Below are 16,790 nucleotides of genomic sequence, written 5' to 3'. Positions count from 1 at the left end.
GAAAAGGTCACACACTTCTCATTAAATGTATTCATCTAGATTTAATTCATTTGATCTTCAGCATTTTAAAAAAAACCCACAAAACTTTTGAAGTCAGTATAACCAAACAAATCCTACTCACTGTGTATCTATTTATTAAGCAGAAGCTCTGTTGCAAAGAGGAAAAAAAAAAGAAATGGCTACCCTTGCTTCAACATTACACAAAATAAACAATGCAAAATGGCTGTTGGTAAAACAGTCTTGTTTAATCCTTCCTTCTACCTATGACAAGAACTGTAGAACCTTTTTCCATCGAAGATCATAGAGTTAGCAACTCACTTTCCAGCTATTTGTAATTAAAATTCTTTGCCTATATGGGTTCACAGGGGTTGAGACACACAGCGTCTCTCTCCCTGACTCGAGTGCTGTGGTTACAAGTGAGTGATGTTCATTTATACAGGCACGAGCCCGAGTTCCATCTTTGATGACTGGCTCATGATGCAGACACAGAGAGGAAAGGCAGCAGCCAAGGTCAGTGTTATTTATTGTAACAGTGTAACAAACTACCACCACGGATCAGTTGCTATATAAACTAAATGAAAACTCAGGAGTCTGTGCCAGCCAGGACGTGGCAGGAGGACAGCAGGGAAGAACACAACGGTGCCACGTGTCATGACAAGATAAATAAATAAAAGCACTTAACACAAACAGGCTGGTTTGGCCAAACGATTAAACCAGCCTTTCCTTGATTTTTCTTCAGAAGAGGCCACAGGTCATATGGAAACCTACCCTTTGCTTCAGAAATAACTTCAGAAAGCTCAGTTCACACGTAACTCACACAGCCTACCCAGGCTTTCTGTAGAGAACCCCTCCACTCCCATTTTCCCAGCCATCCTCCTCTCAATCACAGTCCTACAATGACGCAGACACACAAACCTCTCACACCCCAGGCACTCAGTGTCTACCCTGCAACCAACCTGACAAAGGCAGATCCTCCTGCTGAGCTCTCTCCTCAACTTCTGGTCTCCAAAGGGGAGATTCCCCACGTTAAATCCCAGGGTTAATACCCCTGGCACTCTGTACTCCAGGATGGAGAACACCCCCCAGACAGCACGGCAGGGAGGGCAGAGCCTCAGCACTGGGTTCCAAGGAATGGCTCTTGGAACTGCAAGTCTCATGTTTGGTCTCTTCCAATGAGGGGCCCTGCTATTCCCAAATCAGATTAAAATCTGGAGCATGGCTTGGCAGCCTTGCACACCACTGGAGGAAAAGAGGAGAGGACAGAGGAACGAGCTGCATGGATGCTGCAAACGGGTGATTTAACAGCTCTGCAACAACACTGACTGCTGCAACAGCCTCTCCAAAATCATCCTTTAGTCTTTATGAACAGGAGTTCACTTTCTGAACTTGCTTCAGTTTGGCAAGAGGCATTTGTACCATTTAATTCCATCTGCCTCCTCACACACAGTGTCAGGCAAAGCTGAAGCTCTTGTCTTCTAAACAAAAGTGAATTTTGCCCGTAAGAAACATTCCTGATACTGGATCTTTATGTTACAGGGCTCTCAATCTTACCAGTCTTGAATGTTAAAACAGCATGAAGTCTGAATACAATACTTTGTTATGTACAAAGTAAATACCAGAAACTTGTCATCTAAATCATACAGAACTAGTCTGTATATGCTGCCAATCCATTTGCAGCCTCCAGAAGGATCCATAGCAGCCATGGGATAGCATAAGAAAATGGCTCCTCAACATCTCTAAATTCTTTAATTTCTGTTCCTGTACGCAAGAAATGTTTTAGAAAAATTGTTTATTTCCTTCTATGCTTGAAGTTAAAATATTCTAGTTATACATACAAGAAAGCCTGAAGACCTCTAGCAGCGCAATGCTTCCTTCATTTGACCAGAGATGTTGAAAGCACAAACTCGTTTCTTTTCTTCCAGCTTTTACTCTAAGAAATGCCTACAGAACAATAGGAGACCCTTTAAATATACTTGCTTGCACAAAAAAAGGTGGGGTTGGCGTGAATTTTTGGTTCTTAATTTCACACACTTCAGGTTTCTTAATTACCATTAAGCTCTAACAAACCCAAGTGAGAATACTGCAGACATTTTTACTGAATTCTACCTAGACTGCTTTAAAGGTTGCTTTCTGTCACCTTTCCTTCTCATTTCAGGGTAAAAGGACACAGCACAACCAGGCATATGTGGACTGCATGGTCTGGATGATGTGTGGGGTAACATGAATCACAGCTGTAAAATGAGTATCAGAGAAATTGCTAAAAGTCAACATTAATTCATGTACTGAGTAACAAGCAAAGTGTTTCAAAACAGAAGTTCATTCAGGAGAAAACCTCAGCACGATACCACGTTTATGGGCTGGTCATGCCAAAGCTCAGTGCTTTCAGGGAAAACAAAAATATGGAACAGCAAGTCCACGTGGAAGGAGGGCAGTGGGGAAAAGAAGAAATACAGCTTTGAGTCTCAGCCACGGGGCTCCACAGAACTCGGTTTAACTCGACCTTGGACAGAAACAACTGACACAGCCTTGCTGAGTCACCACATCTGCATGTGGAAGCAGGAAAGGCCACGCTGGCAGAGGTACCAACCCAGGAACCCAGCACAGGCCTTGCTCTGGTTCAAAAGCGCTCGAGCTCTGATCACCTCCTGCCACAAAAACCAACCTGAGCTGGATAAGCACCCACGGTGCTGCAGCAACCAGAAACCCTGCAAACCAGTCACCTGCTAAAGGAAAACCAAACTGTCTGAAAATGCAAAATGGATATTTAATTCTAGTTGGAACATACAGCTCATACATAAATATCCATACACACGTGCACAGAGCTGTCACTCACAGCAAAACTATCAAGTGCTTCAAAAAAAACAAACAAAGACTCCTGAAGTCCAAAAAATGTTCACAAAATTAACCAGGTAGAGGATAACCAAATTACCACCATGCAGCTGACTGCCATGGGAAGTTCCTCAAATGCACAAGGAGCATGCAAACTGTGTTTGTGAATGCTTTAACCAGTCCACTATCAGCAAGAACAGCAAGCAACCCATGATGCTGCATGCTGGCAAAAAAAGAAAGAAGGTAATAAAAGCAAAAAGCTGAGGAAATGAAAACAGAATGGAAAAGCAAACAAAAGAAACCAAGTCACAACAAACATCTCTGCCTTTAGAGGCACAAACACAGCTCGCCAGACAAGCATGCAAAAGCACCAATTCCTTCAAGCCACATTTCTTTTATCTACCAATTTTCCACTCCAAATCTGCCTAAAGCCTCACACACAACTCTCAACCATTTTCTTTACTACTTCAACTAAACTCGCTGTTCAAACTCCTTAGATTTGAGCATGAAAAAATTTTATGTGGGTCTTTTCAAGGACATTGTACTGAATATCTGTTTGTGTTGTTGATCCAAAATCTGAGTTTACTCACTGTCTGGACATACCTGTCTGACTGAGAAAGGGAAAAATTACTGAATTCTACAAGAAGGATTTTTGGGACACGTGCTTTTCTATAAATCCATGATGTTTAGACACAAGGTTTAAAAGCATTTTAAAACCAGAAGTTAAGGCAAAGCTGTTCAGTTCAGCTGTGACCGTTCTGGCAGTGACCTCTGCAATCACTGGACGTGCCTTTGTCCTCTGAAGTGATCTGGGCTATCAGATTTTTCCCAAGTTGCCAGTATTCACGTGGGATGGGAATCTTTTAACTCTCATCCTTCTCTCCTCCCTTCTTTCAACAGAAGGGGTTCCTAGACAGTTTAGTTACTGGCTTTTCCCAAAGACAAACATTGTATCAGCTTGTATCAGAAATTACAGAGCGGGGACTGCAGGATTTTCTATTTTTCCTTTAAAAGAAAGGCAGTGATTTACAGTTGCCTTTTATGCAGTACAGCATAAAATAAGCAAACAAATAATATAGGGTGAAAAATGGGTAAGGAAGGAGAGGGAAACAATTTAAGCAAAGCAAGAAGAATCAGGTGCCTGTTTGTTGTTGGTAAACATACTCCCTGACACGAAAGGAAGCAAAGCAAATATGAGCAGGTCTGACTGTTCCCCAAAAGATAAGACATTCAAGTCACATTAAAGAAACTTTTGTCTCCTGACTTCCTCCTGCTCAAACAAGCCTTGGCCACCACCCAGTGGAAGTGGGTCTGCACTGCAAGAGTTTTCCAGATAATTGCTTCAGGAGGCACTAACAGCCTCATGCATCGAGTAGCAGACATATAATTGGAGTAAAGTGCTTTAAGTGCTCTCTCCGGTGAATAACAGTCTAGTCCTTAATTTCAGCACCAGAACACATGCACTCTGACTGTTCTAACACAATTTTCAAGGATGGTAATGGTCATAAAAACAACTCTTGAAATGACATCTTGAAATTTGGTGTTTATTTTCCATCAGTGACGTGCCATCTTCTCTGGTTTACAAGCCCAAGAGAATTTCCAAGAAATTTAAGGGCCTGCACCAGAAGCTCAGGGTGCTCCCTGTAAGTCAACCTTCGCTCCTCCTCCTTTTTATGCCTTCAATGCCAAAGGAGTTACTAAATGAAATCTTGCTGGACAACCTGAAGGGAGAACAAAATACACTCTGACTTTCTGCTGCTGTGCTGCTTTTGTAGTACTGACAGCAAGGAAAACTTACTTTATAAACGTCTGCATTCAGATAAATAATGGAAATTATAATAAATTTGGACCAGCATAACTATCTGGGTCATATATTTAAAGATCATGGAAGTTTTAAATTCTAAATGTTTCTAATAAATGCAAAGCCAAAGTCTAAAACTGCTGAGGATATACACTAATTATATTAGTATGATTCCAAATATTATTTTAGTTCATAATATTGTAGAGCAGTTGTACCACACAAGAAACAAGACAGAAAAAAATAGTTTAGTTGATTAAAACACGAAGAGCGTTGTCTGAAATAGCTACTCAGGTATTCTTCAAGCACAAGTGAAAAATCCAAAATACCTCTGAAACAAAACACAACCAAAAGAAAGACACCATCAGAAACAGGAAAGTCAAGCTGACTTATGTGTTTCTATTGTTCTGGCTGTCAAACGGTACATTAAGAGGGGAGAATGGACATTATTTAATAGATTATTATTAATGATACCATTAATGCAGTATATGCTCCTGCACTGTCACCAACGAATATGTGAAATAGATAATTGAAAAGATACTTATAATAAATTTAATAGAATATGACCTTAAGAATAAACATCAGATATACATTTTAAAATTTCTGGCAAATCCAAGATTCAAATTTTGCTAGTTTTCCCTGACTACAGAAAAGGTTGGAAAAACTAGAGCTGAGTCAGAGTTTAAAGCTGGTGTTATCATGCACAGATGTAGTTAAATTGATCCCAACAGGAGGAGCAGATTTCAAAATTTGCCAATACTCTTCTAAAATTAAGCACAAGACCTTTATGTTTGATTTAAGGCCTGCTGTTAGGTCTATTAAACTTCTAGTCATTAAAAAAAAAAAAAAATCCAACCCAGGACCTCTCTGCCCTCCCTTTTCAGGACACCTTGCATCAAAACACAGGTGAGAAATCGTCTCAAGAACAGACCTGAGAGGCTTCAAGCTTTGAGGGTGGGTCTGGCTGTCTTATTTACAAAGGACTGGATTAATAAACTATTTGCAGCAAAGTATTTTTAATAGGAAACTTTTACTGGCAAGCACTCCTGTTTATTAAAGTGAGACACTATAAAAATCTATTCATATATAAATATTGTTTATTAAGCACTGCATTATTCATGCAGTTCTACAGGAACGACTTATAGCAAAGCTGGAAATTCTATCCCTGTCCTGTGAGCACTTAAAGAATTTTGCTGCTGTTTTAAATAATAGACAAGGAAAGAATCTCGAAATCAGGAAATTTTGGAAATCAATGGTGTACCCCAAGAAAATTCCCCTCATTATGCTCTAAACATCATCCTTGAACTAAGGAAGACGTTGTCCATCCTACAGCAGATCTGGCACCTGCAGCAGATGTGAAGCCACACAGAGTTAGGTGAGTGACCCCAGCATTGGCAGGAGCAGATATACAAAATTAGCAAGATCCCCTCAACATCCCTGTTTTCTGGCTGAGCCTTTTAGGGGTTTTATCAGTGAGAAAGTGTTCAGCAAGTCCCTTCCTTCTGTGCTCTGAAGGGGACACAGAGCTCCTTAATTCAGTGGGAGAAGTCATGGAGGGAGCAAGCCAGGGAAAGCTACATCAGACATAAGCAGACATCCACTTTAAAGTAACACAAAAGTTATTACCTCTTTTAATATCCTACTGCAGCTTACCCTACTAGGGCAGGAAAATCTATACAGCCTAACAAAGGATGCCAGATGGAAAATTCCACTGAGCTTAATTAGCTCACTGCTATTCCTGGATGACTGATACTGATGCAACTGTAAGATGGAGATTTTTTTTTTTCTTCTTCTTTTTCCTAACATGCATTTTTACTTTAGTTCTTAAAGGTGTAATTGTTGCTCAGTGGAAAAAAAAAAAAAGTACAAGAAAGGAAGCAGTGCTTTGATTTCAGCTGAGAAAACAAAAATAAACACTATTTTCTCAGGCTACGGTGAATATTTAAATGAACAGGTATTTTTGTGGCTGCCTGACACAGAATGGTTCCATACATTTTAGATGGAATTAGAAGAAAAATAGTAAGACTTAAGGTAGTAAAGACAGAGTCAGACAGACATTTGTATTAGGTTTGTGTGGCAAAGTTTTGGTAGAGGGGGAGCCTACAGGGGTGGTTTCCGTGAGGAGCTGCCAGAAGCTTCCCCCACATCCAGCAAAGCCAATGCCAGCTGGATCCAGGACTGACCCGACCCTGCCCAAGGCTGAGATCAGCAGGGATGGTGGCAGCACCTCTGGGATAACTGAGTTAAGAACAGGAGAAAAAAAAAACCTGCCCAAGAGCAAATGCAGCTGGAGAAAGGAGTGAGAACATGAGGGGAACAGCCCTGCAGACACACGGTTGGTGGAGGACAGGCAGGTGCTCCACGTGCCACAGCAGAGATTCCTGCAGCCCCTGGAGGGCCCACACCAGAGCAGGTGGATGCCCAAAGGAAGCTGTAAATCCCATGGGAAGGGTGCATTGGAGCAGGCTCCTGGCAGGGCCTGTGGATCCATGGAGAGAGGAACCCATACTGGAGCAGGTTTGGTGGCAGGAGTTGTGACCTCACAGGGGATCCACACTGCCTGTTCCTGACAAACTGCAGCCCTTGGGAAGCAGCCACATTGGAGCAGTTCATGGATCACTGCAGCCTGGGGGAGGCACCCCATGCCTGAGAAAAGGAAGGGTGTGAGGAGTCCTGACCTCGCAGAGAAAGAAGCAGCAGAAACAGCGTGTGATGAACTGACCACAACCCACATCCCCCATCCACCTGCAGTGCTGGAGGGGAGGAGATAAATAAAAATGAAGTGAAGGTGAACCCTGGTAAAAGGGAGGGGGGGGGGAAGGGTTTTTGAAAGATTTGGTTCTATTTCTATCATGCTCTGACTTGATTAGCAATAAATAAAATTAGTTTTCCCAAGTCAAGTCTGTTCTGCCCATGATGGGAACTGCTGAGTGTTCTCTCCCTGCCCTTATCTCAGCCAGAAGCCATTCCTTGCATTTTCTCTCCCCTGCCCAGCTGAGGAGGGCAGTGACAGACAGGTTTTGGTGGACACCTGGTGTTCTGCCACAACTTATGAGCAAAGCTGAATGTGTAGAGATTGTTCAGAACCTGTAAAAAAAATAATACTTGAAGATAGTGATTAATAAAACCAAAATTAGTAGAGAGAAAAAAATTTTTAAAAATTAAACCAAAGGCTTGTGAAATTCATATGAAGAACAAATGAGGCAGCCTCGCCCCAGTACAGTAACAGCAGACAAATCAGCCAGGTTCCCAAGGATTAGGATGAAGGCATTTTATTTTTACTCTGTGGAAGGTTAAGGAATGCTCCCTTCTACCCCTGGCAAAAACACGCCACACAGAGAGGCTTTCCCAGGCTACTTTGAAATTAAAAAGGAAAAAGCTCATTTTCTCATCCAGCACTAAAATCTAATTCACTGTGGCTTTGCTTTTCCTATTTCAAAGTTAAATCTCCCACATTCATGTAGGAGGGGGAAAAAACCCAAACAAAATACATTTTGTTACCAACGTTGCTTTAGCTACCCAAAACAAAGAACCAATACGGCTCAAAACAATCAGCATCCTGTGATGGAGCAGAACTGATGCCCAAGGATGAAGGTTGCTCACATCAGTCACCCTGGCCAAGCATCAGCTGGTAAAGGTGTCTGGTAAAGCTCCTGGCTGAAGAGCAGGGATGGAAAGAACAACTTCAGAAACACAACATTTCTCAAGACTGAAGTTTGTGGGAAAAGGATGGAGAGAGGGTAGGATGGGAAGGCCATGATTACGAAGGGGAAGCGACAGATGAAGACACAAGAGCAGGAACTGGACTTGGGCCTGTGGTGGGTGGAAGAAAGTCAGCTGGAGAGGTTGTAAAGAAATTCAGAAAGAGGGCAAAACACAGGAACAGGGAGAAATGGGAAGCTGACAAGAAGCCAAGATGATGAGAAACAGTAAACAGTTTCCTACTCCATAGGAACAGATCTGCTGAAGAACCAGATGAAAAAGGTATTTATTTGTGGTGGGCAGTTGACATAGACCAATACTGAATGCAATAAATAATGTCTACAGGAACAGAAAAAATAAGTTCATTAATGAAAGAACAAATGATCACAACAATGCTGCACAGGCAACCTTTCTTCTGACACTTCTTAAATTCTGAAAGCCAACCACAGCAACTTTTAAATAAAGTTACTTTAAGGTAATTTCTGCAAGGCTTGTAGTTTTTTTAAAATATACATTTCTCAGATATTATTCCACAATTAAAGGATAAAAAAAAGCACTGAGTAATCACAAGAAAAACTCTAATTAAACATTGTGCAGGTGGGGATAGAAAAGAGAATAGAATCTTAATAAAGGAGGAAGAGATCCTATACATTTCATAATTAATGCCCCACAAAACAACCATCTCTGCTCTGCAATCAAAAACACAAAGATGGAGAAGAGAAAGAAAATTATTCCATTAAACACCCAGCAGGTCTATCACCTGCACACAACTAAAATTCTGGATTTGACTAACAGGAAAAACTATTTGAGCTGAAGTTACTAAACAGTCTGGATTCTCAGACAATGCTGTTGCTTCCAACGATTTCAAACCCTGATATTTGAACTTCTACCTGAAAGGTTTTATACATTCAAGTTAATAAAATTATCAGAAGACAGGATGTTTAAAACCAGTAAACAAAACACCAAAAAAGAGCAAATTCACGAAAGGAAAAATGTTGATTTTAAACTGTGAAGCATTTCTGGGGGAAAAAAAACCAAACCAAAACAAAGTATTTGCACAACTTTTAACAGCATGAATGAACATTTTGAAAATGAACAATGTGTAAATAGCTCCAAATATCTAAGTGTGCACACGTGAAAGTTTCTCACCTGCTGCTGGTAAATCCAGCTTGGCTCGTTTCAATTCTGCTATAGAATTTTGGAGCTGCTCTATTACAAAGTCACCTTCATAGAAGAAATCCTTGGCTAAAGTCTCCTGCAGAAATTTTACAAGCTCTTCCATCTGTAATTTCATCAGATGCTCTGTATAAGGAGGAAACATTATATTATACATTAAGATATCTTGATAACGAACACTGGAAAATGTACTTCTGTCATGAGGTGCTTTTGTTTGCAAAGCAGAACGAAAAACACTTGTTAATTATGCAGATAACTGATTTCTACACCAGAGATCTATAAAATGCATTAAAAATTCACTTGCAGATCACTATGGAAATGCTTTTTATGTACCATTCTCTACTTAGGACAATGTTTTCCAAACAGGAGCATCTTCACAAAATTAAGAGGTCACCCTCCTTCAGTTTTCTCAAGACCAACAGCTTCAGGTCTTTATTTTCTAGCCCTGCATCCTGAACCTACACACACTCTGTAGATCTGTACAACACACATCATCTCTCTTATCAGGAGCTCTGAAAAGCAGTAAAACATTTTAGAAGTCGCTATTTACAGTATCCTCATTCACAGCCGAATTAACTCCCAGTGAAATGATGATGGGCAGTTCACACTTCACAACCGTTGCTTCAGGGCTCTCTGAAAATTCAGGTCATGTTTTGAAAGTCATTTTACAGTTATCAGGTTATTTTTCTTTCCCTTTTTTTTACACAGCAGTCAGGCCATGTGGCTTGCAAGGCTGTAACTGCATACCTGTGTAGCTTCTTTAATCATCTGTATGTCATCAAAAGTTTCAGGATGTACAATTTGTATCCAGAAACCATAAAAAAAAAAGTGGTTTTTCACGGTGATAAAAATGCCCTTGGCATGTATTCCACAGTGACACTTTGACTGGGTAGCTACACCATCAATGTTTTTAAGGGTAGACAAGAAACTGGAAAACGAATCAGAATCTGTCTTCTGCCACCTTCTCTGCCAGCCCTCTCATCTCCTCTCTGTTGCCCTGAGCTACTCGAGGTGTTTGATCATGGGGGAAGTTGCCACTTGCTAGGCAAGCAAATCCACACTCGGACCTTTTCCTCAGGTCTTCCCAGAAAAAGAGCACTGAATAAAAACTAAAAAAAAAATTCAAGTAGATGTCTATTTGCAAGTGAAGAAGAGGAACCAAAATGCTAAGCCTAATTATTTGCCTCAAAATGTTTAGCTTTCTTAAGCACAATAATGAGAAAAGGAACCTTTAACATTTTTCAAAGCAGTGTATGAGCAAATTAGCGAGCACACCCCAGTGAGACAGTGAGGGAGCATCACCACAGTTCAAAAAGGATAAACTTGCAAGGAAATTATGACAAGAACTCTGCAGTTGCATGCAGACCATGAGTTTATAGAGTTAAATTACTTCCCTCAGAAAACCAAAGTCCCACAGTAGTGTCTTGAACTTGAGCTAAAAGGTATCACCCTGAGGAATGTTCAAGTTAATTCAAACTTAAAATGCATCCTCAAAAGCTTTTTCAACCCTTTGGAATTTAAGAGGCTACCTCACTTTAGGGAACCAAGCATAGGTGCTTTAGACAACTCTTCTACTGAAAATCTCAAATTTTACTTTACCCAAAGGCAAGAGATGAAAGAGAAGGTCACACAGGCAGACTACAGAAAGTCTGGATTTTAACTACATTCTTGGATAAACAATGGTATAAGGAGATACAGAGTGGTGATTACTCATTGTTGAGTTGTTTGTTGGTGAGAGTTAGTGGCACACTCTGGATTCTTTGTGTGCTTTCCCAATTAATTTAAATCCTGTAGGGGCTAGGAAGTCATTTCCAAAATCTACATTATTCCCTAGTGTTCAATCAGCAATACAGCTCACCTCGTGTCCATGTTTAAATAACTTTCTTGCTGTCATAAATACTTTTCTCTGACAATCACACTGTACTGGGCCTGGCTGAAATGGAGGTGATTTTCCCCCCAGCAACCCTTCTTTTCTCCTTCCCCCCATCCTGCTGGGAAGGGGAGTAGCTTGGTGGGCAATCTGGGTCCAGCCAAGGTCAGCCCACCACACACACACACATTAATAAAGATTTTTAACCTTTTGTCAATAAGGAATGAAAAAGACCCATCAGAAGAAGCAGAGGGCAACTGGGAAACTTGAGATTTCCACACACAAAGGTCAAATGACACAAATGAGAACAAAACCTGCTGAATCTCTGTTTAGGTTTCAAATGTTTGAGGGGTCTCTTACTTCTGTGTAGCTTCAGAATTGTGTAAGACATCGCAGTGAGAATCCGCTCTCCTTCAAGTATGTAGATATCCCATATCCTGAGGCTCAACGTGAAGGGAGTCTGCAATGACAGAAGCAGGTGATGCTGTGAAAAAACAGCCTGCCCCAAGTCACAATTCCACACAGCAACAGGAAGGAAAACATACTCACACGATCAAGAAAACACTGGAAAAACCACTTGGTTGTGTAAAGGCTGGTGGGCATATCCTGGGAGTCCTGCAAAGAACACAGAAGTTTAGAAATACTTACAAAAATGCAAGTAACGCCTTGCACTGTCCATGAAACAGTATTTTCCCCCTGAGGTCAATGTGCCCAATATTCACCATAAATAATTAATTTAACCACGAGACACTGTAATTTCAATCCAACAAATGCAATTTCTGTCTTTCATAGTTTTTCTTCATCAACTTCACCACCTGAAGAACACGCTCTGGGAGATGCAGAGGTATCAACACAACCTTTATCTTGTTCCTGGGACAGAGGCAGCAGAGGATGAAATCCTCTCTCAAGAAAAGAAGCCCATATTCTGGAGCAACCCAAGTTCAACCACTGGGTCCATCCAGTCTTTTATTTCTCTACAGCAAGGCTGCCAATTCACACCAAAGGCTGAAAAGGTTTTGTGACAAAAAAAACATTAACTACCAGAAAGCAGCATAAAACTATGGAATTATTCAAACACAGGGCCTCAAAACAGGACTTAAGACTCACAAGGGATTTTATTCTTTAATTAAAGGGCCTAATTTGTCCTAGAGCACAGATAATCCAGGTGGTGTGCCACCCATCCAAAGATGGCTAAAGCTTCTCTGCAGTTTCACGGAAAGTTCTTTGCATAGTTAGAGAAAAAGATGAAAAGTTAAGAAATTCTGAACTTTAACTGTGGGATAACATCATACCCCAGGCTTGCCAGATCCAGCTTTTCCAAAAATTTCAGTTAGAAGCCACTGAATAAGCAACGGACCAAATCCCTCTGCTTTATCTGCAGGCTTTACTTTTGTCTTTCAGCAAGTTAATATGGGTTCATTTTAGCGACACATTCACAATAAGAGATGAGAAAAACAATCCTTCACATGACTGAAATAATGACAATTTCATGTTGAGAGTCTTGAAAAAAGCAAACAGAACAAAAACAACCTCAGTTTTCTAACCTGTAAGAATGACCATCAGCCTACTGAAAGATAAGATATAAAGGTCCATGCCTTCCTCTCGTAAAAAAAAACCAAATTGCTACTAAATTCAATGCCCCTAAACTGGTTTATACAAAAAGAGAACTAAGTTCTGAATTAAATCTAAAAGAAAAAAATGCAATAAATACAGAGAGTGAATATTTTCTGCATCCCTCTAAACAAATGGCCAAGAATTCCCTCAGAAGAGAGCTATGGAAGTATTTTATTTCATTAACTTTCTCAATTGCCAAAAGCAGTTTGTGCACTTGTCTGAAACTTTCTTTTTTCAAGTGACCCCAGGTAGAGGGGGGAGATGTGGGACAGGGACAGATGACAGGAAAAAAAAGCTCCTGACTATTAGCTGGAGTAATAACAGGTGTATATAATAATAATACAAAAATTACTGTGCCAGTCACAAGTTCTATCATCTCAATCATGTGTTACTATTTTGGAATTTTTAGGAAGTTATGAGGACCTTTTACCATTTACTGTCTTCTTGGGATTATTCTGTATTTTCTTTCTGCAATGTGACAACCTCGAAAATGAGAATAACACGGTATTTCTAAACAATAATCATCATCTTGCACGTACTGTAAAAACTAAATCTGCAATTTTAGTTTCAGAGTCAAATTAGTTACAGAACTGGGTTTGAATTTTTTTAAATGTGAAAAGATAATCTTGCATGACTAATTTTGACTTGACCTTTCAACAGAAGTGTTTTTTTCCCTAACCAGATCTGCCTAACTCCCTGTTAGGAGCAGCTCTTACAGCACACTGTTAAAAAAACAAATCAAAGAAGACACTAAATTCTATTTTGTAATACAGCAAGCACACATTAGATGCAATTTATCATTGCCAAAGTGCTAGTTTGCTCCAAGGTGTCTTTTTTTCCTTCTCTAGCGAGGTAAACAAACTAAGCAGAAGATGATATAGTCCTGAGAAGGTGGTGCTTGTGAGTAGCCATCACTCTGAGATGATGTTGCTGCAAGTGAGCATCTCTCATATTATCTTTTAAGACCTGCAGGTGGATTCTGGTAGTACCAATGTACTGTACAAGGAAATTCTTGATGACTACTGGAAGGGCATTTTTCTCCCATTAGAAAAATTAGTGATTTCTTAGAAGAAGTACAGCCAAAAAAGGGCATATTATTCCCTCTTTAAGAGCATTAGAAGAGATAAAACTCCAACTTTAGCTTCACGAGTATGTGCAAATTTTAAAAGGACCATTAACCCCTCTCATAAAGGTTATTTTTTTAAACAGGGATTAAAACCAGCTGGTCATAAAGTCACCTCTGTCCAGAGATGAACCACAAAGCTCTACATCTGAAAAACCCCTGATAAAATGTTTTACCATCAGCAGTTTGCACAAAGAGTCCAAGGTGAGCCAGGCACCCTCTTTACTTACTCTCACGACCCAATTTTATCACAACTCTGCTGAGGGGCACCGTAACTTTGTCTATAATGAAAACAACAGCACTTGTGCCTCTTAGAGCTTTGCATTTCTTTTCTGAGCTTTGAGTATTTTCAACCCACTGGGTTCACCTGAGCTGAAACAAGGCAGAAAGGTGGAAATGAGCACTGTTGGTATTGTGATAGAAATACTCACCAAGTGCTGCTTCAGCTTGGACAAAAATTTCTTCAGTATTTTGTCATGATGCTCTTGAAACCTCAACAGTTTTGGAAAACCTTCAATAAAAAAACCTAAGGGAAGAAGGTGACCATTTAAAAGGTGTATTTGCTACACAAATAACGCAACAGGAGGCACTGAGGCTCCAAAAACATTATCCTTCTAGGAGACCACTGGATCTGAACAGGGATTCATAACAATATTATGATGTCTCTGTACAGACGTGCACAAACTTCTGCCTAAATAACTACAGCAAAACATCAATACATTCCCTCAGTGACTGTTATTAGATTAGAATGACAAATGACAGCAGATCCATCAGTCATACATTAGTGTACCCAATATAAGATCATGTGGAAAACACATTTATAATTTTTCTTACAAAAAAAACCCCAACCAAACAAACAAAAACCCAAATGAAACAACCCCCCCAAAAACAACGACAATACACATCAACTGAAACTTATAAAAGCAAAAAGACAAATCAGAATTACTGCCCAGAAAATTCATGATAGAAGGGCAAACGGCACAGGCAGCTACTAGAACTGTCTGCACTGAAGAGAAGACCATAAAAAAAAAGACAAGAGGGATATTCTACCAAGACAAATATCATGATTATATACTATAAGTAAAGAACTGTGAGCTCACACAACTAAAACAGAGGGCATATAAAAATCTTCAGTAGTTTTAGTGATCATATGCTGGAAAAGGAGTTATCCTTTCCAATGAGTTATCAGCAGAGTTAAAAAAGGGGCTCAGAGCAAACACAACACTAGGCAAAAAAAACCATGAAATGTAAAGGAAAGCTAGCACAGCTACACAAGGAAAAGAAATCATCCACAAAAGATCCTTCAAAAAGCTGAAGCTGTGTTCAGATCAGAAGACAGAGATGATCAAACACTGACAGTATAAAATGTGAAAAAGCAAGCCTGCCCCACCAAAGAAACAACTCACAAAAGACATTAAAAAATACTAATAGACCTATTTTCAAACACCTTGGAAACAAAGTCTGGCAGAGTTTGTAGGTCTGTGAACATTTTTAGAAGTGCTCAGAGAAGATGAAGTCAATACTAAAACCAAGTTAAATTTTTGCCTGGAACGCACAGGGGAGGTTCCCAACCCAGAACCCCAAACAGCTCTCAGAGAACTCACAGATGAACTACCCAAAATGTGGATTCTATGAAACCTCTTGCCATGAGCCTGAGAAGGGCTGACATGACATCAGCTTTTCTTAAACTGGTTTTGAGTCCAGTACCTGTGCAAAAGTCACGTCAATCCTCCAAACAAAGACTGAGGGAAGCCATAATAATGTAAGTTGGGGCACGTGGTTGCACAGATGGATGTGATGCCAAAATACAAACGGAACAACAATCCATGGTAAAAGGCAATTAACTATTTAAGGAAGAAAAGTCTACTGGAGATAATTACAGGCAAAACAAATTTTCATCTCAAGAAGCTCCTTCAGAACATTTTCCAGGAGGTGGAGGTGCTGATCTTGGGTTGCTTTTTTTTGAGACACTTCACTGAGCATCTGTTGCTGGTGGCTGTCACAGACAGAACACCGGGTTAAATAGAGCTAGTACAGCAATTCCGTATTCCTAGGATTAAATAGTCTACCAAAACAACATCCCCAAGACCTTTTAAGCAGTACAGAAACTGGAAGAACAAGTACAGACCCACAGAACAAATGTCACTTCAGAAAAAAGAGAAGAAAGAAATCATTGAAGAAGTCCCAAACCAAAAAAGCAAACTCTTACTAGTTACTGATTACAGATCTCAGTGCACGGCCACTGTGACACAAAATTTACCATCTCAGGTTCACACAGGTTTAGTATTTCATAGATACAAATGCAAATTCTATCATACTTAAATGTCAGGCTGCATATTAGGAAATTCTAATAACACAGGCAAGGCATTAGTTTTTTTTCTTACTGTAAAAAGTAAGTGACTCCTCCAAAGCTAATTCGCCATCTGCAATAACATTCAGAGGTGCCTTTTCCATGGAAGGTCGCTCTTTCAAATTTATATACACCAACCCATTATCTTGAGTTTTTAAGACTGTAGAAAGATCAGTAGAAAGAGCTTCCAAAATACTACACTGTTTTCAGGGTCAGATACCTGTGTTTTATCATTTAGAGACTTCACATTTCACAACCCAAAGCATCAGAGAGGCCAAATTCACCTCTTGATTTCAAGTGGGGCTATGCTAGAAGTAAGTCTGGTTAA

The 16,790-nt window shown here is 40.0% G+C and overlaps 1 protein-coding gene across 5 annotated transcripts in view; it reads right to left on the bottom strand.

Annotated features, from left to right (window-relative positions):
- Positions 1-16,790, bottom strand: part of USP6NL (USP6 N-terminal like) — a 112,693-nt gene that overhangs the window by 3,433 nt on the left and 92,470 nt on the right. For all 5 annotated transcript variants that reach the window (XM_027897553.1, XM_027897555.1, XM_027897554.1 and 2 more), the window contains 4 exons: positions 14,544-14,638; positions 11,925-11,990; positions 11,736-11,835; positions 9,479-9,631 (listed from right to left, as the gene is read on the bottom strand). In XM_027897553.1, coding sequence (XP_027753354.1) covers positions 9,479-9,631; positions 11,736-11,835; positions 11,925-11,990; positions 14,544-14,638 — 414 coding nt within the window. The remainder of the gene's footprint in view (positions 1-9,478; positions 9,632-11,735; positions 11,836-11,924; positions 11,991-14,543; positions 14,639-16,790) is intronic.

Source organism: Empidonax traillii, unplaced genomic scaffold, assembly GCF_003031625.1.
Source record: "Empidonax traillii isolate 1590-97213 ecotype Southwest subspecies unplaced genomic scaffold, ASM303162v1 scaffold549:size456157, whole genome shotgun sequence".
Lineage (NCBI taxonomy): Eukaryota > Metazoa > Chordata > Aves > Passeriformes > Tyrannidae > Empidonax > Empidonax traillii.
This window is presented reverse-complemented; position numbering and strand designations above follow the sequence as displayed.